Source organism: Hylaeus anthracinus, unplaced genomic scaffold, assembly GCF_026225885.1.
Source record: "Hylaeus anthracinus isolate JK02 unplaced genomic scaffold, UHH_iyHylAnth1.0_haploid 12002, whole genome shotgun sequence".
NCBI classification, from domain to species: Eukaryota; Metazoa; Arthropoda; class Insecta; order Hymenoptera; family Colletidae; genus Hylaeus; species Hylaeus anthracinus.
Window position 1 is genome coordinate 10,958,366 of NW_026534349.1, and position 23,343 is coordinate 10,981,708.

General features: G+C 36.4%; 1 protein-coding gene across 15 annotated transcripts in view; it reads right to left on the minus strand.

The window, feature by feature from the left end:
- The window catches only part of LOC128891846 (disabled homolog 2-interacting protein), a 412,576-nt gene that overhangs the window by 54,890 nt on the left and 334,343 nt on the right, over positions 1-23,343 (minus strand). For 4 of the 15 annotated variants that reach the window (XM_054151721.1, XM_054151714.1, XM_054151722.1 and 1 more), the window contains exon 2: positions 21,797-22,722. The exons of 10 other annotated variants lie outside the window; for them this stretch is intronic. In XM_054151721.1, coding sequence (XP_054007696.1) covers positions 21,797-22,634 — 838 coding nt within the window. In that variant the 5' untranslated portion in view covers positions 22,635-22,722. The remainder of the gene's footprint in view (positions 1-21,796; positions 22,723-23,343) is intronic. One more of the 15 variants, XM_054151715.1, reaches the window with a different exon arrangement.

The following is a 23,343-nucleotide window of genomic DNA, read 5'->3' on the forward strand; positions in this document are numbered from 1 at the left end:
CGATACTTAAGTAAGAATCAAATTTTCTGTATTTATGAAAATATGAATTTGTATAAATATTCGCAGTCTGGTGATTACGAATTAGCTTAATTCATACGTAATTGGTAAACGATACTTAAACAAGAATAAAATTTTCTGTATTTATGAAAATATGAATTTGTATAAATATTCGCAGTCTAGTGATTACGAATTAGTTTAATCCATAGAAACGCGAGCAAGAATGCTCTAACGTGATCTCATGCATCAGAATTCCGCGACTTTCAGCGTTGATCCACTGACTTAATCCCGAAACGCTAATTACGCGAAAACGCTTTACGCTAAAAAAGGATTGAAAACTTTCACGTTTCTCCCGCGTATATGTTACCGCAACGCTCCAGCGAAGCGTTCGCAATCTAAATTCCCAACATGCTACCGAATCGTCGCAATTATACTCCGACCTCTTACTTCTTAATTATCAATTAAGGACATTGTTAATGACGCGATGTCGAAACGACAGGCGCGGGAAAAAAAATATGAATGGAACGTATACCTCACCGCCAATATGTGTGCACCAGTTGCGAGAACAAAGAGATTGTACAGCATTTTTTTGCACTCACCTGAAACAAAAAAAAATGAAGGTAACATTTAGTATCGTTGTCGCAATACTCGCGACGCTCAGAGGTCGTTGCCCTCCGAGAATAATAACTCGGCGTAATTAACCAATTAAGGAGAGAGAGAGAGAGAGACAGAAGGTGGACGGAAATGTGGAACATGAAATGAAAGAGGAACCTTTGCAATTATGTAGCGTTCATTCGAATTTTAGTGGTATTTTGAAAATTTTAATCGAAACTATTTTGTTTTTCAAGATATTCACGTCTGAATTGTAGTTTCTGTAGTGTAAAAAATTGTACACCATAGAAAGTTTATGTTATGTTAATTTAAATATCACAAATAAAAATAAAATTGAAAAGAAGATTTTAAGAACACGAAATAATATATTTTTTTAATCTGCATCATAGTTTTGATTTTGACAAAATCTTTAAAATACTTGTAACGATCCGTGTCAATGAATCTTACGAATTATTAATGTTTGTCCCCATTATCATTGTCGTACACAATTGCATAAATTATCGGCACGTTTCACAATCCCGTTATCACGAAAAGTCTCTGTTTATTTAAACTGGATCGATAACGGTATCCGATTCGACCGGAAAAAAAAACCTACTCAAACGTAATGGAGCGTAAGTGGAGTCAAGCGCTGAACTGAGGGACAGTGATTAATGCGCAACAGCTTCGAGAAATACAGAAGAAATGGGAGAAGCTCTATGAAAAAACTGAAAGCACGCCGAAAGAATCATGAGTAGTTGACATGCTTAGTCTGCCGGTATATGCTGTCGCGGACATTTTTGTAGAACCTTTTGTGCTCAATAATTCTTTCATACGGTCGTTTTTTGTGACTTGCTGCGTTAAAATTGGCACTGGCAAAACAACAGATTCAATTTTAACAGACATCTACAATGTTTTGTGCAAATTTTACAGTATTAAAATTGTACAGTACATTATTCGTACATTAAAAAGAACTTAAATTAAGCTGGCTTTGTTCAGGCTATACTTGTTCACAATTTGTCTTGACTGTAATCAATGTACATATACATTTATGGTTGATTTAGGTGTTGGCTGCTATACAGGTTCTATCTGCTATCATTACGTACATCTTATCGTAACGACCTGTAAATAAAAGGAATGTATCAGAAATGCATCATCAGTGTATGTCTTGAAAATTAAATGACGATAACGTGTGATATTTTTTTCTGTTAAAGAAGCAGCAAAGGGCACGATTCATCGTGTACAAGCATAATAATAATTAGACTGCGGATTTTTATGCATTTATAGGAAATTTGAGTGTCCAAGAAAGTACAAAATGGATACAGTATGCTATAATATAAAAAAATATTGAAAGTAGAGTTTATAGTAAATTATTTACAGAGTAAAATTTATTCCTATTTAGATCCAATTTTTGTAGGTACGTTTGTTAAGATTTTATTTTGTATAGAGATCCGCAGTCTAATAATTATATATTATTATCATTTAATCTTTGTACCATATCTCTCTATATTTCATCGAAATAGTGCCTAAATAGTTTAGAAATAGTCCCATAGCGTGTTCAATTTCTGATTCATAATTAAAAATGAAGTTCAACTGCCTTCAACAGTCTGAAGATACTTATTAGACTGTGGATCTTTATGCATTTACAGGAAATTTGAACGTGCAAGAAACTACAAAATGCAAACAATACGCAAGAATATAAAAAAGATCGAAAGTAAAGTTCATGTTATAATATTTGCAGAAGAAAATAAATTCCTACTTGGGTTGAATTTAGGCACGTTCGCGAAGATTTTATTTTCCATAAAGATCCGCAGTCTAATAATAATTAGTTATCACGTCTAGGACCCCTTCCCATAGGTACGACTCGACCCAGAACTACTAATTTTATTCAGCATATGAATCAATAATTCCGAAATAAGTCACATCTCCGTTGTCCACGATCGTCCAGATCGAGCTTCAGATCCGCAATACTTATGACCTATGTATGACTAACACGCGAAGCTCCGAATTCACCGCCAGTCTTATTCACCAGCTGATTCAGAGGACAGCTCTCACTCTCCCTTCCAGACACCGATAGCCAGCTTTAATTATGTATTTCGCGGAGAAGGGGACCTCCGTAGCACTCATTTCACCGTGCATGAGTCATTTGGCCCGACGCGAACGTGCACGCACCTATTCCTGTTTAACACGATGATCGCCAAGCTTAATACTCGTGAAAATCTCTACGTGATTAAAATTATATTTCGAGACAATTGGAAAGCGCGTAACCCAGCATTTGTCGTGCTACTTATTTTTCTAACCAAACCATATTCACGAATTCTATTCGGATTCATTTTTATCGATAGCATCACTTCGGAGTTAATTTTTTTAATACCTTAATAAAAAGCTCTGTCACCTTTGTAGGGGTGACGTGGCGACAAACGCACGTTCTACTCCTTATCGTCTCCATTCTTTACCTTCACCGTTCCACGCGAGACTTTTCATCACGCTCGTCGAGAGAACCGGGCGAGATTTCTCTCCCTAGGAGAACAGGACCAACCGGCCTTATTGTGGGCGCTTTCGTTATCGATAATGGATGGAGGACAGTCGTCTTCGGATAATTCTTTGGCAGGGTGTACCGATGACGCGCGACTTCGTTCACCGGGAGTAGCTGAAAATTGCTTCGGGAAACTTTCGTCCGGCGAATTCTCTTCCCGTGACAGGGGAGAAGATTGGACACTGCGGCGGGATAGTCGTTTATTTGTCCGTGGCGGGGATGAGAATTTGTTGTATTCGTTGAGAGTAGTTCCGAGTTTTCAGATCTGAGATAACTGGACAAAATTTCGTCTCCTCTCCGGTGACAGGGAAGCGTGGAGACTGCGGCGAAGGAGATGACTTTTGTTTGGTCGGATAAGAGGGAAAATACATATGCATTCGTCGGGAATGATTGTAAAGTGAGATAATTTGAGAAAAATTTTGTTCGGGGAGTCGGGTGAAGGTTAGAGTTTAAATTCGAGTAATTTTATGAAGAAATAGTTGCATAGACGAATGCGATGCGAAATACAGGAAATGTTGAAAATACCTTTACTTCCATAGATGTTCGTACCCTCTATGTTTATTGAAGAAATTCGTCTGAATTAAACGATTTGTTTCATGTTCCCAAATAAATGTTTCGTTACGAATACGTATACGTATATACGTAAATAGACTTTGCACGTAATACACGATAAAAATCTTCCAACGAGTTCCTCGCTTTCCACCTTTCCTCGCGATTACTTTAATCAACGACTGCCTTTCGTGGCTCGATCACCGTTCGATTAGCGTAGATATGGGGTCCGACACGTCCTGAAGTGATTACAATTTTCTGGGCCATAGGCACCGCCGCGTCGATCCACTTTCCTGCTTTTCAGTGTTTCGCGCTGCGAGAGGAGGAGAGAAAGGGAAAAGATAATCTAGCCGGCGCGTATTTGCATTATTCATTGGACTCGTAACGTCCACGCATGGCTTTTACCACGCTCTGGCCGGATGTCCCAGTTTTAGCTGCAGCCTAAGTGCATCGAATGAAACCGCTGCCCTCGTTGCAGTCCCGAGGACCGTTTAGGGGTGCATTACTCCTGGCGATTCTCGGTCAGATGGATGTAAGAATGATTGTAAGACCGTTACTGGAAAGTTGTTTCATTGAGAAACGAGACTGCATCAACGAGTATCATGCAAATTAGATAAGAGTTGGAAACAGGAATAGATGGTAGCGGAGCATCGGTAACTGGCAATGTATCGAAAGGATTGATTTCGTTTTTTCTGGGGAAGTCTATTGCCATCAACAACCTCAGGGGACGGACTCGGACTTTCACGTAGACAGTTTACATGTATACATTAACAGCATTCGATATCGCCGCCCTCAAGAAAAAGTAACTCAAGCAGGAATTACAGATTTTTGATATTGCGCCGACTACGAAAAGGTTATTTAACATAATTTAATAGAAAGGAAATGAAAATTTAATATTATTATTCAATATCATCTAATGTAAATGAAATAGAAAATTATTTCATACTTTTAAGCGATTATATTATATTAACTAGAAATGATCCAAAAGTATGATTCAAATTTAATAAGGAGGACTTGGAGTCTGTAATATAAAGTAATAAATGTAAACATGTCCAAGATACGGAGTTGCACAACTCGCCCGAGGCGAATAAGAAATAGAAATCTTTCGAAGCCAAGGTTTGCATAGATTTATAGAAAAATATTGAACGAGAATGCAAGGATTCTGCATGTGTTTATTCAAGGAAACAAATATCAGCTTCAAGGAAGCTCTTAATTATTAATTAATTAAGGAAAAATAAAATCGAAACATCGAATGCAACATGTGACTTTTATGACAATATTTATTACGAAGAAAAATTGGAAAATATTTTCGGTGGCTATGCTCCACCACATTAACATACATTTGCATGCTTGTACTTATAAAATAAATTTAGCACTAAACATTACAACTCTCTACAACTCTGCAACTCTCGAGTAATCATTGCAAATAAGGTAGGTGAAATAACTATTCGAGCAATATTTCATTAAGCATTCATTGTAATGATCTACGCAATAGCGGTGGGTCTGTGAAGTTGGCCCAACATTTGCAAAACAAAAAATTAAAAACAAATGGTTAGCCCGCCGAAGAGTTCTACAGTCCTCAGTCGGTTTTAGAAATAGTGCCGTAGTGTGTTCGATTTCCGATTCATAATTAAAAATGACGTTCAACTGCATCGAACAGTCTGAAAATAATTATTAGACTTCGGATCTTTATCCATTTACAGGAAATTCGAACGTGCAAGAATATAAAAAAGATCGATAGTAAAGTTCGTGTTACAATATTTGCAGAATAAAAGAAATTCCTATTTCGATTCAATTTTTGTGGGCACGTTAGCGATGATTTTATTTTGCATAAAGATCCGCAGTCTAATAATTATAAATTATTATCACTTAATCTTTGTACCATATCTCTTTATATTTCATCAAAATATAGCCTAAACAATGAAACAAATCTATCAAAAATTAAATCCTGAAAATTCCAAGGACCTCGTATTTTATAAAATACTCACAACACAGAAAAAAAAATAAATATCTCTATTATTCAATTACAACTGAACCATCCGCTCGATCTGAATCCATTCATCGCGACTCAAGCTGCTTCGCTCTCCAAAAACTAATTTCTGTAATCTGTATCGCGATTAATCCTAACGCGTTCCCATCGTCTTTCCATCGGCGGGACAACGGGAGATCGGTTTCCGGTTTGACCCAAGAAAAAGGAACACACAGGGTCGTTAATCCCCAGGAGGATGACGAGGCAGGGGTTCACGCGACTTCATAGCAAACGTGACTCATCCACATTCGGAGAAGAAGACCGCGGCAATTCCGAGACGACAAAGTCGAAAGGGGAGGGGAAGAGGCACGTGAAATGGGAGGAAACTTGAAGAGGGAGGAATGGAATCGAGGTCCACGATAACGCGGAGTGGAATCGACCGTAGGGAATCGTAAACTCGTATGCGCCTCGATCCTTCCGCCTGTTGTACAACGTCACGAGATACAAACGACCTCGATGCTTGGAAGAACTTCATCGACCTGATATCGGGACTTTAACACGTTGACCGCCACGTCACCCGTGTACGGAGCTTTTTAGTATAGAATGAAGATTATTTAATTCTGAAATCGAGGAATCGGTGAAAATAAATCTGGATTATTATTGTTTCAAATGGATATTCCGTTTTCGAATATTTTCGTTTCTGTCGAAATTTAACAGAAATAATAGTGTCTTAATTTGACTCGACTATATTTTCGAGGAGTGGTGTAATTTCTATGGCCACTACTATATATTGTTGTTATTATATATGTCTATATTAATATTTTTGATTGTAGTATATTACAATACTGCTTAAATTACCAACAAATTAAAAGTTATTGTAGTTAACTATAATTAACTACAATTAACATTTTACTACATACTTTAATAAATGTCTTAACATCGAAGACATTTCATTCCGGACGCTAAACAGTATCACATACCGAAGCATTCTCTGCGTTTTGACGATTTTAATAATTATCATAATGAATTTTGATGTAATTGTATAGAATTCTAGTATAGAATGTATGTACAGAATTGTTCTAATTGTATAGAAATAAAATTTCAACACTGTTATTGGGTGTTTTCTTTAAATTCCATGTTATATATTTGGTCGCTAAAAGGAAGATAGCAAAATTGATCCATTTATTTAATACTTGTTTACATTAATGTAGGAGTCTAAACGAAAAATAAGGCACGTAGTGTATTATAGTATTTACGGTTCGACTTTAAAGAGGATCATGATACGATTGCTTGAAAAAGAATGACCTACTGAAAAATGCATTTGAAAGCATCAAACCTATCATTTAATTTGGACTAATTTCTTCAATAAACATACAAGGTATAAACACTTATAGGACTGGCTGTGTATGTTTACACTCGCGCGTAATTAGTAATTACACTCGACATAAAGGTATAAACGTCCGAAGTCTATTTAATTCGTTATATTTTTAAGAAATCGTTGAACCAGTTCTTCCTCTTGAGCTCGATATTCGAATTTTCTATCCGTATAAGATTTTTGTTCGCCTCTGCGCCAGAGGTGGTTGCACCGTCGGTCTGAATAAATTACGCGATAGCCAACGAGGGAAAAGGGAGCAAACCTGATAGGATGCAACGTCGATGGCGCTCGGGTACCTAAGTAAACAAGCGAGCAACAAAAGCCCCCAGGAAAAGGGCAACTCGAACGACGCCGACGGCCACAGGATCCTCTCGAGGGGCGTCAGGCTCGCCAATATGCGCCATAAACTAGCTTTTAAAGGGATCAGGGGGGGGGGGGGAGAATGGTACCGTCGGTAACGGGTTACAAAGAGCGCATTTTTGCGGATTAAGGGCTCGCTTTGTGCGGGTCATTGTTACCAAAGCAGATTTAAATATCGCCGCTGGTACACGGGTCACGATGAAAGATTTCCGGCTGGCGTGAACCAGAGAGGATCTTTCTAACGACAATAAAGGATGATCCTTATCGGCGGTTGTAATGAGGAGAAAGGGGGGCGAAGTTACGGGCATCCGCTAGTGCTTTTGGAGTTAAGTTCCCTGGAATCGAATCCCTCTAATTTATCAAATTTACATCTAACGTCGCGGGCCATTTCGACGCTCTGTCGTGTCCCGTGAAAAACAAATACAGAAAGTCTTCGGTTCTTTCTTTAGAAAAGCAGACTTTTTTTTTCGAAGGGATCCAGAAATCCGTCCAATTTTGACACCGATCTAAATGTGGATATTTTCAGTTTTGTTTTGCTAATGTCATCATTGACGGATTTGGTGAAATCATTTCTGTTACATTGTAACGAATATTTTAGATATTACGGTGTAATTAAAGTTACAATTATATTAAAGCAGGACTTCAACAACAACTTCACAGATTTACTCGTACGTAAAATTTCGTGAAAAGATCAATACTTTTAACGATGTGCTGAAAGTGTTACAAATAATTATACCTGTTTCATCTAGATAAATGTTCTATTAAAAAAAAAAAAAAAACTAAATGTAAATTTTCAAAAATAATGTAATGTATTAAATAAATACTAATATTAAATTCTGCTTATATTACTGTGATAGGGCATATTAAGCCGCGGATGTTTATGCAAATTCATATTTACATAAATACAGAAAAAGAAATGAAAGCTAAGTGAAAGTATGTCTTATCTCCTAAACGATATAATGCCCCTATTATCGTTGATATTTTACATATTTTTTATTCGTGCATATTCTCATAAATTTCCTCATATATCCATTTGTTGTAAACGCATAAACATCCGTAGTCTAATTATTATCGTTCCATTAGATATAAACTCTTGACAGAGAGCTCAATTAAAGATTCTGATGACTAGAGTACGCCAATTAAAAATAAACCGATACAATTCATAATATTATTCCAAGTACCCGAGTATCGATAAAACCTCAACATCCCTTTCGAAAAATTCCTAATCTCGGAAGCGAAATAAATGAAATATGTTACTTTATTCGTGAGTTTCACAAACGCAAGGCACATATTTCCTATTTCGCGGGAAGGAGTATGTAAAACCGAACGAGACAGTTGCATGGCTGTGTTAGGAGAAAACAGCGACGCCTAATTAAGCGGAATCAATTGAACGTATCTCGGCCGGCAGTGAATAATAACGACGCGTTACGATCGATCAAGGCTCAACGAAAAAGCAATTAACTCGCAAACGTAATCAACGAGCAAGGGCATTAACTTTCCCGCGTGAAACTGCCGTTCGTCGTCTCGCAGATGCGGAAACTAGCTTCTGCGGTTTCCAATTTACCGAGGGAAAGCACCGAGCGTCGCGAAACCGTGGCTGCCGAAATTAACGCGATGTTTGATTGATCGTTAACCGACAACGTTAAGGAAATTGCCCGCTGCGACCATCCTATTATACTGGTTGGCGTTTCGATCCCAGTTTCATCATGATGCCCTACCGCAGTCTAATTATTATTCTTTGAAGATAATATTTATAGTTATAAAACATTTATTTAAAATAATTTGAAAAAAATGTTCTTTTGGTTCCAATTATGAATTTTATTTTGTATTTATATTCAATGGTATTATCGTTCAAATAATTTTAATAAATACAAAATAATGTCTGTGATTATAAAGAATTTATAGGAATAACGAGAATAAATACTAATTGAATTGTAGATACAATTTGTAAAATTTACATTAATAATATTAATGTTCATATAATTTGAATAAACGTTTTCTGACAGTAGATATGATATATGGTAATATAATATAGGTACGAATTTTTATATTCACATTTAATACTAGGGAAACCCCCGTTAATGGTGGAGATAGTCACTTTACATTTATCCAGTCAATCCTGTCTTGCACTTATCCAGTCTTTACTGCATCGGTTTAGACACATTTGTTTGACGAAGATATTAGGCCGCCCTTCGATGGTCGGGGACCAGTATAACGCAGAAGAAAAGGTAACAAGGTTGTAAAACTATTAAATCTGCGCCTAGGGGCCACCAGTTCCGTAAACCGATTTGGATAATCTATTAAGTAGACTAAACACGAAATAAATAGAACTTTTATAATAACTCAGAATAAATAGGAACTGCAAAGCAGCTTAAAATAACTACACATTGTAAATTCCATTAAAATAAAAGAATATATGTCAAATATCTACAAAAGTTGCATAATTATATAATAAAACAAAAGAAAGGGGTATGCATAACACTAAACGTAACGTTCTTTTCAAAGTCTCATAAATAGGTCACTCGTGGACAATAGATGAACAGGTCTCAAAAAAATCCAACAAAAGCATTACCTAATTAAAGTCTGTCAATTGCGTACTCTCATTTAAGTTGTCTTATCCAGCTCGAGGATTCAAAGCTGCGGCACATCAATCGCATTCCATCCGTAAAAAGGAAGAGCTTGTTTATTACGATAAAACGTAACCTTAGAGAAGGAAAGTGTTGCGAGTTACATTGAGTCGAAAGCACATTATAACGTCGGAGTGCAACGAACCCGCGATTAATTATTCACGACGATTCTCGCTTGGTCTGGCGAGTAAAGCGATAACGTAATAACGCAATTAATCTCGCGATTATGATTGACTGACACGTCGTATTTTCGACTTGTACATACGTACGCCATCGTTATGTGCCGCGGGGACACGGTCACGGTTTTGTTCTCAATTAATTGCCACAAGATGCGCGAGACCCTTATGAATACTCCTGGAATAATACTTTAGGATTGTGCGCGAATAATTGCAGCCGGAAATTTGATTATTAAACTAAAAGATACATATTACGGAAGTACAAATAGCTATAAAAGTTTTCTTTCTTAACAGAAGCAACGTGGAAATAACGTCAGAATATTACATCAGATATCAGAATATATCTGTGACTGTTGTTATACGTATATGTAAGCTTCGTGTATGCGTTGATGAGTCGTATATGCTCGGGAGAGGTCGGGATTGGACAGGTGAGTTGGTAAACAGCTAGAGTGACGGTGAAACTTGGAAAGTAATTGAAATTAATTGAATTGACCATTGGGAGTGAATAAGTGGATAGACATTCTTAAGTACAAAATCTGCTGGTGTGGATTTTTATAAAATCGTAGGTTGAGAGAATATAGGGAAGCATAAACATTTAATTGTTGATTCTCTATATTTTAGGTTAGTGTGACACGTGGGAACAAGGCTCTACATACTCACTATGTAAATGATAATAAAACTCTATATTTTAGACGAATCAACCGTGTGTTTTTACTTGCGAAGAACCCCATTAGAATATTATAATGTATTAATAAAATATCATAATGTGGTGGCATCTCAAACCCTACAAAACTAAATGAATGAAAATGTGACATGAAAATAAACAAAATTAAATTCAAACTAAAATAAACGATTAAAAATTCCGTTATCACGAATTTATCCATCTTCATGCTAAAAAGAATACTTTCAAGTTTCGTAAGCTGCATCAGAAAATTGCTTTCCAGCTGCCAGTCGCTCACGTACCTATAAGAAAATTCTCAGAGCAGAGTTAAGGTCGATTCAGACTATACGACACGGACCGTCACGTTCCGACAACGACACGTACCGGAGCCGACACGACAAAACATTAAAATGCGCGTTTTAATGGAACTATTCACACTTAACGGACACCGACTTGAACGTTCCGTCAACGGGAACAGTGTGAATAGTTCCGTAACGCGTGTTTTAATGTTTTGCCGTGTCGTCTCCGGAACGTGTCGTATAGCCTGAATCGACCTTTAAACGTTCCATCCACTCTATTAACATTTTTTACGTAAGAATCGAAAGCTTTCCGTTCAATCTGATCAGATTAGGCGAATACGTGAATTTTCCCCGAGCCGAAGGTCCAATGCGCGAGTTAACACGCTCAGGTCCGCTAGCCTCGTAGCAAATTGCCGTTTCAATTGATATTGTCCTCGGCGGTAGTCGAGCTTGACGATTTCTGACTGCAGGAGGCCACGTGCACCGCCACTTTTCCGACTCCGGCCCGCTCTAGTCACCGTTCCACGTCTGATGTCACTTCCGGCAGCCCCATTGAACTCGATAAAATCGAGGAAGTTTCGCGACGCTCGAGCGTGGGCGTAATCGAAACTGACCTCGCGTGCGGCTTTAGATTGATCGCTCGTGTAAATCGGAAGACCGATTCGGCATTCATGCACGTTGCACGAAAGTGAAACAAAGTCGGAACTGAATGGACATAGCTTGGAACGTTACGCTCCGATGTATTCATATTTAAACTTTCAGTACCTCTCTTAAACTGGCAGAACCAAATAAGCAGAATCGTATCGGACTTAGTGGAATATTTAGCACTTATTTCGTACTAATTTGTACCACCAACAATAATTTTGTACCTCGTGCCGATTTCGAAAAAATCGTGGCGCTGCTAGCTTAACATTAAGCTAGCAGGACCACAAGTCAAAATTAATAAAAATGAACAAATTAAAGTGGATACATTTAGTGTTGAATTTGTACTAATTTGTACCATCGAAAGAAATTTTGTACCTGTTACCGTTTACGAAAAAATCGTGGCGAAAAAATTGATCTCAACACAATTTTCTTTTTATTATTTACTACACTTACTGTCCCATATGACACCTATTCTTGTTTGTTATTTAGTTATTTACTCCGATCTAAATTTATTACTCGACGAATACTAAATGGGTTAAAAGGTTGACGAACCTCGCTGTTTACGCAAACAAATGGTTTGTACAGAGCAGCAAGAGTGGGTTGATGATAATTACACTATCGCGACACATTTTTTTTCTGTCGCTTGTAGCGATCTTCTTAAATAATGTCTCTAATATGTAAATGTTTTACCAAGTTCAATGAAAACTGACGCGTCAATTTCAATTAATCTTTTATCAATGCCGTAATGCATATCAACGCATTGCGCAACACGATAACATTTTTAATTTAATGTGTACGTAATGTATGATGATATGTAGCAGTAACCATTATTTGTGCAAGGTTTCAAAATACCAGACTTGCTGTCAAAGACTATAAATGGTGTTTCAATGAATATAATATTACCTTCCATGGATACTTTTTATCTGGCATAAATCATTTTATAAAATCATTCATTGAAGTTCAATGAGAGTAATGAAATTAATAAAAGTATTTAATTTAATATGTATAGGTGAAAAACAATTTTTAAAAATAACAGAATTCATAATAAAAATGTATAACTGCTTCAATGAATGTAATATTACATTCCATTGATAATTTTGATTTCGTACAAATTGAACTTTGATGAATGATTTTATAAAACAATGGGATTAATAAAATTAATAAAAATGTTTAGTCACTTAACATGCACATAATTTAACATTCAACATTTGTGCGACAAGTAACACGAGTTGGTGACATTTCGACACCTTTCTTTACGGTGCCACGCCTTGTTTTCCGAACAAACTCAAAGGCCCTTTGTCTGACTTTACGGTTTTCTACCCAGATCACTTCTAAAATATCGCCCGTCCGATTTGTATATTTTGTTAACCCCGAATTTACAATACCACATTTCTATGTCTCCGCCCTATTTTAAGTTTCCTTTATGTATTTCTATCCCTTTGGTTCGGTTCAACGCGTTATATTTTACTTTTAACTGACTGACGCACACCGTGCATCTCATAAAGATAGAATTCCATACTATTCATCATTGTTCTCAGAATTTAACTCGGACATTACACTTCGACTTTTGTCAAAATACAGTGGGTGTAGAATGTATTCGTACACCGATCAATTTTCCAAAAAACTTTTCTGTGAAATTGTAGTTTCTTAACTTCCTTTTTTTATAATCAATGATATTTTACATATTTTCGGAAGTCTCTAAGATAGATATAGTCCAAACAATATTTACTAGTTAATGTAATCTGTGAAATTAACAAGAAAATGTGAAAAGTGGGTAAAAGTATAGAAGGAATAAGTATTTGTACGATTCTTACGACGAACCATTTGCAGTAGAGTTTGTAACGTAAACACATTAGTTTATTGCTCCGTACGAATTAGAAAACATCAAATTTCCAGGAAAGTACTTTTAAAAAAGGTTCTAATAGAGGAAGTGGGAAAAGATCCCACTTCGAATAACTAATAATTTACTTAATTTAATGCTTAGAAAAGTTACAATAATTATAAAATCAAAAGGAAATCTCACGAAGGAAGTATTATATATTTGTAAATTAATGTAAATTTCTTTTTTTTTTTTTAATCAAGTGTTAAAAATTAAACAGTTGTGCGAATACTTATTGCTTCAACATTTCTATCGATTAATTGTTTTTTTCTTGTTAATTTTGCAACTTACATAAATACCTATTTTCTTTTGTAACCTATCTATTCTAGAGATTTCCGAGAATACGTGGAATGTCATTGTTTATAAAAAATAAGTTAATAAAGGGTTGCAAGGATACATTATTTCTGGAAAAAAAAAAAAGCTATCTATTTCGATAATCGTTCCAAGACTTAGCCTATTACCGTCACTTTCGTGTATCTTTCCCAGAATACGCAGCAAACAAACGGAAAATGAAAACCACTTTCGCGTCGACCCACTGAAACTTCACTTCTGCGAAGCAACGAAGGGTAGCATGATCGATAAGATCAACGGCTACAGTGAAACGCATTTTCCCGGTGAAAGCCGCTTAAAAGAAGAGGAAAAAATGTCGGAAAATGCGAAATAATAGACCATTACGATTGGCACTGTTTTAAATACTCTCTGTCGGAGAGTCATAAATATTATTACTGTCCGTTCTCACGCACAGTGTGCTGCGGGGCAAAAAGAAAGAAATCCATTCACTTCAAAAGTGCGGTGCCGCTAGTTGGAATGTCCTTGCATCGTTTCAAAAGAAACAATCCTACGCGAGAAATATGACGGCTTCTCACGGAAGTGTCCAATAAATCATGTACTCGCGTAAACGCGGATTAAGGGGAATAGTTAAGTATTATTCAGTGAAATGTTGACATTCATACGAATAAATATGTAATATTATACGTAACACTACTAAGATGGCTGAATAATTATAAGTGTGCGGAGAAGTTTGACCAACATAATAATTTCATTATCCTTATTGGATGATTTGATCACCTTATGGGTAAGTGCTAGTTAGTATATATCTATCGGTTTTAGTTGATGGAAAAAGTAATATGTAAATTTTCTTTTCTTTTTTTCCTTGTTTCTCAAGATGAGAGCATAAGATTGAGGCGATTGAGATTATTAAAATGTTTGTAATAAAATTTAAAAAGAAAAAGAAAAAATATTACTTCTATTAACCCATCCAAGAAAACCGCCGCTTAGAAAGCAGAGTAAAATTTCCTCAAAAAAATTCCAAGGAAACATCAATACAAATTAACTGAAAAACAAAATTAATCAGACGCGTAAATGTTCCGCGTTACGTTTAGGTCCAAGTGTCTAATCGGTTAGGAACGAGATGCTCGCTTCGAAAATCGATCGTGAGAAAGCGAAGTGAGCAGGACCCGTCTCCGTATAGAATCGAAGCCCGCCATGAAATCTGCTGGGAATAAATTTCCGGCGTATTCTCACGTTCAACCATTCGCGGAAGGACGCGATTTCCTGCTCGTGGATTTGATTCATTCCATCCACAGGACCACGAGGTATCCACGACGTAATATGCGGCCCGATGCCAACACGCGGTATATCTCGATGGAAATGATAAACAAATTCCATCAGCGGACTACCGTTAACTGGAAATCCTGGCCATTTCAGAATCGGATTGCTGATTCCCTCGTCGATGGTTCGATTTCTTTTTGTTTCGGGAAGAAAGTACTCGAGATTCGATAGTTACGACACACGTGGTGGAATTATCTCAGATTTCAATTGGGCTTTGATTTTCTTTGGCGTTGTACGATCAGCAGACTGCGTATTTTATGCATTTATGACGTACAATAACATCTAAGTCCAATATAAAAAGAATTACAACCCGAGGACCTTATTTATTAGACGCCATTTCCTAACAATTATAATATACTATTTTAATTAAACGAAAATATTGTGATGCTTATTGAAATAAACATAATATTTCCCAAGTTGCAAAGAGATTTGAATTTTTCCAAAATCTGTCTAAAAACTGTGATAACCTACTTCAAATTTTACACAAAATTATCTATTATACTTCCAAGCAATCGAGAATGATTACTCTCTAAGAAAAATCTCCCATGAAATACCTCGAATGAAAGAATCACATTCTTTGAGTCCAACTCAAACCAGACAAGTCGCTTATAAAAGATTCTACGGTTACCAGTAATTGCATGTTTAAATGTAAATATTTTCCGTTGCACTCTCAACGATATCGACGCGACGCGACGCCTCGATACCGTGTTATTCTTAAAGATCACGTCGGAAACGTCGATCGTTGAGCACGATCGGGCACACAATTAAGTAACGTCCACGGACGTTTCGAAATCATTTCATAACGAGAGACCTACATTCAACCGCTCGAGCAGAAACTCTCTTACATTCTCACTGTACGTTTCATCCGCTTTGCGTCGAGTGTTCGCGATTAGTGCACAATTACCGACAAAGAGAATGGGATCTCGAAGTTATTTCCCGTCATTACTGCAAACAATTAGTGCGACCAGCATTGTTTTATCATACCAATGGAATTATGGACCTTTTGACTCTGTAACCCGACCAAAATATATTATTTATTGTCTCGCGAATATAATTCGTAAAGGAGATAGATCATTGTGCTATCAGTAAGCTTGTAATCTATTGCTAATAGATTTTCATGATTTATGAAATTCCATTTGTTAATTGATGGGTTTTATACTTTTGTACGATTTCTTTGTAGGTTTTACGTTTTTGAAGCGAATGATTTGTTTTGTTAGTAAATTTTGCTGATACAACCAAAGATATTAGGCACTTGAAAATTTAATATCATCGGTATTAGTGGAAAAAAGAACTCGAAACATTAGTAATACTTTCGATTTATCTAGGAGAGTACTTCTTCAATATTATGACAAAATAATACTTGGAACACTCCTACATCAAAAGGAACCAGTCATTTTATATATAAATAAAAAAAAAAAACAAAATTTCTAAATCTTTACGAGTAAAGGCTAATTTTCGTAGATGCAACAACGAAAAGCTTCATTAAATACGCCTGTCTTGAACATATATATTTCGTTTTAATTCGTATACATTATCATTGAATAAAACAAAAGGATTCCCAATGTATTCTCTTACCTATAGAAACAATTATTTATTCAAATTACGCCTGTATGTCTTTGGAATAAATATTTATCCTTGGAATCAAACGAATCTCACAAAAACTCCATCATTAATCAAAACTACTAAGAGCAAAGACTCTAACCTCTTCAACTTCACGGTTTGTTCTAATTAGATAAACCATGATCCTTGATCAAAGTACACAGCAAATGTCAACACGTTTCCAATAAATGGTAAATGCTTGAATGACTACAAATTCAATTTTGTACCAATCATACATAGAACTAGTCCATTAATTCTCATTTTACGAAGATCTAAAAGCCAATCTAAACGAAAAGAACAAGATACCATCCCTCTCCCTCCCGATAACACGATAAAACGAAAGAAATACGGCTAGAAAAAATTAAAATTTTTACACGGTGAAAAAACGCATCCAAGCTCGTGGAACTGTCAACTCGAAGCGTTCCAGATACGAAAGTCCGATTTTCCCTAAAAGCGACATAAGGTCAGCACTCGATATCGCTCGATATTACTTCCCTGAACCATATTGCGCCAGTATCGCAGATAAGTTTTACGCCTCGATCCCACAGATTCGATTATGCGTCCCGCTTTTTCGAGCATTCCTATCGCCAGAGGCGAATCCACCACGATAACAAAACATTTATTCGAATAACCAATGACTACTGCAGACACCGTACAGAGATTCGTTTGTCACGTTTATTCGATTTAACAGTTATTTAGATGAACTATACAATTCGTTTAACATGAAAAGTTTAAGTAAAGATATTAACACGTCATTTTGTTACGTTTAATCTGATCTACATTAAAATGAATCTATATAAAAAACCATAAGTCCCAACCTGACGGGCAGACTTTGCTTTCGTTTTTAAACCGAATCTGTTCACTTGGAGTGCGTAACTGAAAGAATAATACAAGTTGTATGATGTATTTTTTTTTTTTTAGATAAATGGTAAATTTACCTCAGTAAGCCACGGAGTTCATTTCTACATCCACTGCATATATCGTGTTACCAAACATATTTCGCACACCTATTTCTTCTGCGCATAAATGCACGAAATTTATACTCCTACAACGAAATGTGCTTAAAGGAGAAGATTTAAAAAAAAGAAAAAGGCTTTCAAAAATTGCACGATTAGCCCCAAACCTCGATAAATCTATATCCACCACTATCCCCAATCTTGTCAGACCACGAATTCGTTTTTTCACGGTTCCCTTTTCCCCGTCTACGTGAAAACGGAACTAGGAACTAGTTCTCTGCGAACGAGCGCTTAATGGAACGACCTCGATGTTCCCCCTGGCCCCCTTTAACTGTGAAAAATCGCGATGACATCACGGTTCACAGCTTCATCGAGATGAAGCAACGAAAATCGTTGCTTTTCTGCTCCCGTTCTTTTATTTATTTTCTTTTTTGCACCGAGCATGTGCGTGCGTTTTTTTTCTCCTTTTCAGTTCTTTACAAATCGTTCGTGGACTATGATCGAGGGTATACGAAAAACGAGAACAGTTCCACGTTATATCTGCCCGGCTCTAATGATCCGAACACGCGCAAGCGTTCGGTTTGAAAGTAGAGAGAGGACATAAGCACCATATGAATATTTCAGAGACCAGCCCGCAGTCTATGGCGCCTTTGTTCGAAGGCTTGATTCCTTTCTTTGCGGAGAGGATCATTGGGTCATTGGTGAAAAATTGAGCACGATTAAAATTAAAGAATCGCTAAACCAGGCATTAATGTGTATTTTTACTGAGTCGTTACCGTAGGAATTTTATTTAAGATCGATCATTTGTACTATCGGTATTTAGTAATTAATAATTCGTCGATATAATTATTTAGTATCATTTAATGGAAACCTCTGCATATGAATGCGGTGGCAGGGGCTAGAAGTATACCTTTAGACTGTACGTGAATGGGAGACGGAATAAGGCTATGCATAGACATGCGAATATCCTTCGTAGGACTTCATAGGACTTCATAGGATCTCCGAGAGGTTAAATAATAAAATCACTCAACCATTTCTGATATCATAATGTAAATGTAAAAAATGTATGTACATACAGTGGGTGTAGAATGTATTCGTACACCGATCAATTTCCCAAAAAACTTTTCTGTGAAATGGTAGTTTCTTAACTTCGTTTTTTATAATCAATGATAGTTTACATATTTCCGGAAATCTTTAAGATAGATATAGTCCGAACAACATTTACTAGTTAATATAATTTGTGAAATTAATAAAAAAAATGCGAAAAGTCGATTAAAACGAATAAAGGGCTAAAGATGGATAGGGTAGCCTCGTAAGTCAAGTTCAGGAACCGATCGGAAATTCACGATTTCGCAGACAAATTCATCAGTCCCGTTAGCTGGCCAGAATTTTATTTCTTATTGGACCGCTGAGGACCACCTTAATTAAGGACAGACGATTACAGACTCTTGTCGAGACCTTATCACTTGTTCCTTCAAAGAAATTTGCGTAGTTGCAAGTAAGAGTTCGCTTTTTTTTTGACGGTCAACATATCTCAGAATTATTCTAACAACTTCGAAAATACTTGTTTATGTATTTGTGTAAAATCTATATTTTTGTTTTTATATTATAATATGAAAATAATCGATAAAAAAGGTGTAGATATATGGAAAATGTGCTTCAATAATATAATATAGCAACGTCGCCATACTATTGGAAAATTAAATGGATTAATTATCTAGTTTAGGTTTCTATTTATCCCAATTGAAAGAATACTTGAATGCGTTAAACGTGAAGTGAAAAATCATCGTTATAATATTGATAAATTTCATAGGACAATCGTTCAGTTTAGATTTTTATTTATCCCAATCAAAATAATTTCTAAAGGTTTCGAACATACAATGAAAGCTCTAATCTACTTAAGAATTATTCAACTCGATCGTTGGTATACCAGGTTAATATTCAAATATCGTTAAAAGCATGTTTAAATTTTAAAGAATTTAATTATCGAAGAACTGCGTTTAAATATCGAATAATCAATTTTAAACATTCAAATTGAATTTAGATTCCCATTCCCATACTGGATTATTTTAAATAATTTAACACGATAATTAGTAAAATTGTGTTCAAATATTCATCAATTAATTTCTCAATAACACGACAAAATCTCCACAAAATTAAACGGTATAAATTTATACAAATCCAGAACAAAATAATTCCCGCAAGCTTAACTTTATTTACGAAATTATTCCACTCAGAGATTGCTGTAATACCTCGAGTAACAAAACACCTGTTTACGTTTACCTTACAACCTATTTCGACTAACAGAATTCGAAACTAAAAGCAACAAATGTGCACACATATCCAGAATTAAATTTCCTCGATCGATAAATCGATTTGAAAACCAGCCAGTAGGTTGTAACCGCCACTGACGCTTCGGAAGCTTTAATAAAATTTACATATCCTGTTCATTTGGTTCACCGTGCGGTTGAATTGCTCCAAGATTCTCTACGCGCAATACCCAACGCCCATCGTCGTTACCTTTGGGTATCACGGTGAAATTGTCGACAACCTTTCACTCGAGCTGGCTCGAACAAAGCAAACTTATTCTCGTGCTAAAGTCACGCCTAACAGAGGGACGCCCGACGAGCTTCTCGTACCTAATTGAATTTCACGCGGAATTAAGTTTAATTGATCACGCCGCCTATAATAATAGCCAGCTTGCAATGTTAAATATTTATAAACCGCTTGACGTAACGGGACAAGGGGGATGACAAGGTTAAAGAAGGTCTCAGGCGAGTATTCTTTAATTAGAGGGGAGTTTTGTTCTCGCAACGGAGCTCTGGTAGAACTTCGCCGCGTTCTTTGGGATGTTTATCAAGGACCTGCGCTCGGAACTCGAAGGACCCACTTGTAAGATAGCTTGCTTCGACCACCTGCCTTTTGGGGCTCAAAGAAAAAGACTGCCACGATTCTGGTTCCCTTCGAACTTCTCGCACCACTCACGGTGAACCCTTATTGCTCTTTTCATCTTTCTTTGATTATCAGGGACATTTAACTCTGGAGGAATGTCGTTTATTAAAACGATTGAAATGCGAATGTGCTTCTGAAATTATGGTTTCTGATGTTATAGTTCATGATTACGTTACCACGTTTCGTTTTGGGAGACTTACATAGTCGGTCACGCAAATATTCGGACACCATTATAGTTCTGATTATTATAGTGCGTACTTCAGAAATGTATGCATTAGGAAGAAAAAGAGGTTTCGTATATGTTACTATGCAGTGTGCAATTAACCAAAACATAAAAGATATTTAATTACAATAAGTGATGAAATAAGTAATGAAAGAAAAGTAAAAGTACGCTCATTTTCATGTCACGAAAATATTCGGACACTATCAAAACTAAGTTTATAACGTTATACATAAATCTTGGTTTTGTAAATTAATATTTAGTTGGATATCCCATATGCGAGCGTACTTTCCATTTTTCTTTATATATATATCCATTTTTCTTATATATATATACAATTTATATATACAATATATACATATATTATACAATTTATATATACAATATATACATATATTATACAATGTATATATACAATAATTATTGTATTATGCAATGTATATATACAGTATACAATATATGTATATCATGCAGGAGTATTTTTGTAGTTAGAGGGAGAAAAAACAAATTAATTTATCAATGATTGTTAATAATTGACCGATTGTAAGAAGAAATTTGATGTAAATCAGTCCTTCCGGTACGCTTACAAATAATTTTCTTATTCATTTTATACATATAATAATATATAAATAAATACATCAGACCAAAATAATACATCAAATCTCACAATCCTCAAATATTTTGTTTGATGCCTTTACCGTAATTTCAACATTAATGTTAAAAATCATCCCGACCTACCCGAATTCAACGAAAACCATTCGATCAAATAGTCAATAGACCTCCACGTGGACACATACCTGAATGTATCCCAGCGTCCCCATCAGCGTCCTCGAAGACGGAGGATCCCGTGCCCTCGTCGTTGTCCGCAACGGAATCGTAGGGTGTATCGTCGTCTTTCGATTTCTCGCTTCCAGAACGATGATGGTCGTTCTTGGAAGGCGTCGCGATGGCACAGGGGCTGTCTACGGACGCGTGCCTGTTCGTCACCTTCACCAACGTGCTGGTGCTCCTAACTAACTTGGTGCTGTGGGTCCTGCGTATCAACAAGTTGGTGAACGTGGTGTTCCCGTTCTGTTTGCTTCTAGTCTCCGTGGAGCTGTTCCTGCCAGCTCCGTTCGACTTCGATTCAACGATTTTCGCGGAGGTCCGCTGTTTCTCGGCATCCTTCTTCTTCGTGTCCTCATCCTCGACTTCGAAGCACGCGATGGTGTTATTCAAACGATTATCTTTTCTAGCGGGGTCCTTCCTGCCGGTGAACCGGCTCTGGAATCTCTCTATGGTCTTGAACGACCTGGTCCTCTCGACCTTTTTCCTGTGCTCGGACCCGCTACCAGTTTGTTCGGTTTTTGGGGTCTCGAAGATCTTCGTCAGGGACTGCACCTTGCCCCTGGACTCTGGGAACGTATCGTCCCTCTTAGCCCCGCAGATAGACTCGTTGTTACTCAACGTCCGCGTCAGAATGACGTTGGGCGTCGTCTTCGAGGTACTGATAGGAAAAGTGTTGCTAACGAATTTCTCGGACTCCGAAGAAATCGTTTTCGGGATTTTCGAGGGCTGTCGAGCCTCTCCGTCTAACGACACGTAGAACGTCGACCTCCTTTTGGGAGACTCCTCCAGATTCTCTACGTGCATCATGTCTGTGACGAGAGATCCCTTACATGTGTACGGATCGTTTATTTTCCTCTTTTTATTTGCCGAGGGGAGGGTCTGCTCATCTCACCTGCTTTAAAATGATCCCCGTTGAGTTGGAACGTGTATTATCCGTTGATCGGAGATGGGCAAAGTTTTATCCGAGAAATATACCGAGTCTGTACTGTTTGTTAACTCTCTATTGCACGCAAGTAGATTTTTGTGTAATGAATTTCTTTAGGGTGATTTTAGACGTTTTTAGGTGGTTGTAGCATTACGGCTACTTAATATTTAGAAGTATTGATTAATGTAGGAAACATAATAGAAATATAGAATAAGGCGGCGTCTAGGTTTAGATTTTTGTACACCAAAATCAGGGTTAGAATAATAATCAATTACAATTTTTTAATTGAATAATTGATTTAAGCAAATTTAATTCAAGCAATTTAATTAATAAATATTTTGAATAAATATAATTATGTATATGTATAATAATGTCGTTTAATTGACGATCGATATGAGCAAATTTAATCGAAGATATTTAATTGACGATTACTTTAAGCAGAATTAATTCAAGCTATTTAAATTGACGATTTGTTTATATCTTTAATGTTAAAAGACATTTATATAAAATTCAATTAATTATATAAGTAACACATATAATAAACATATATATATATATATATATATATATATATATATATATATATATATA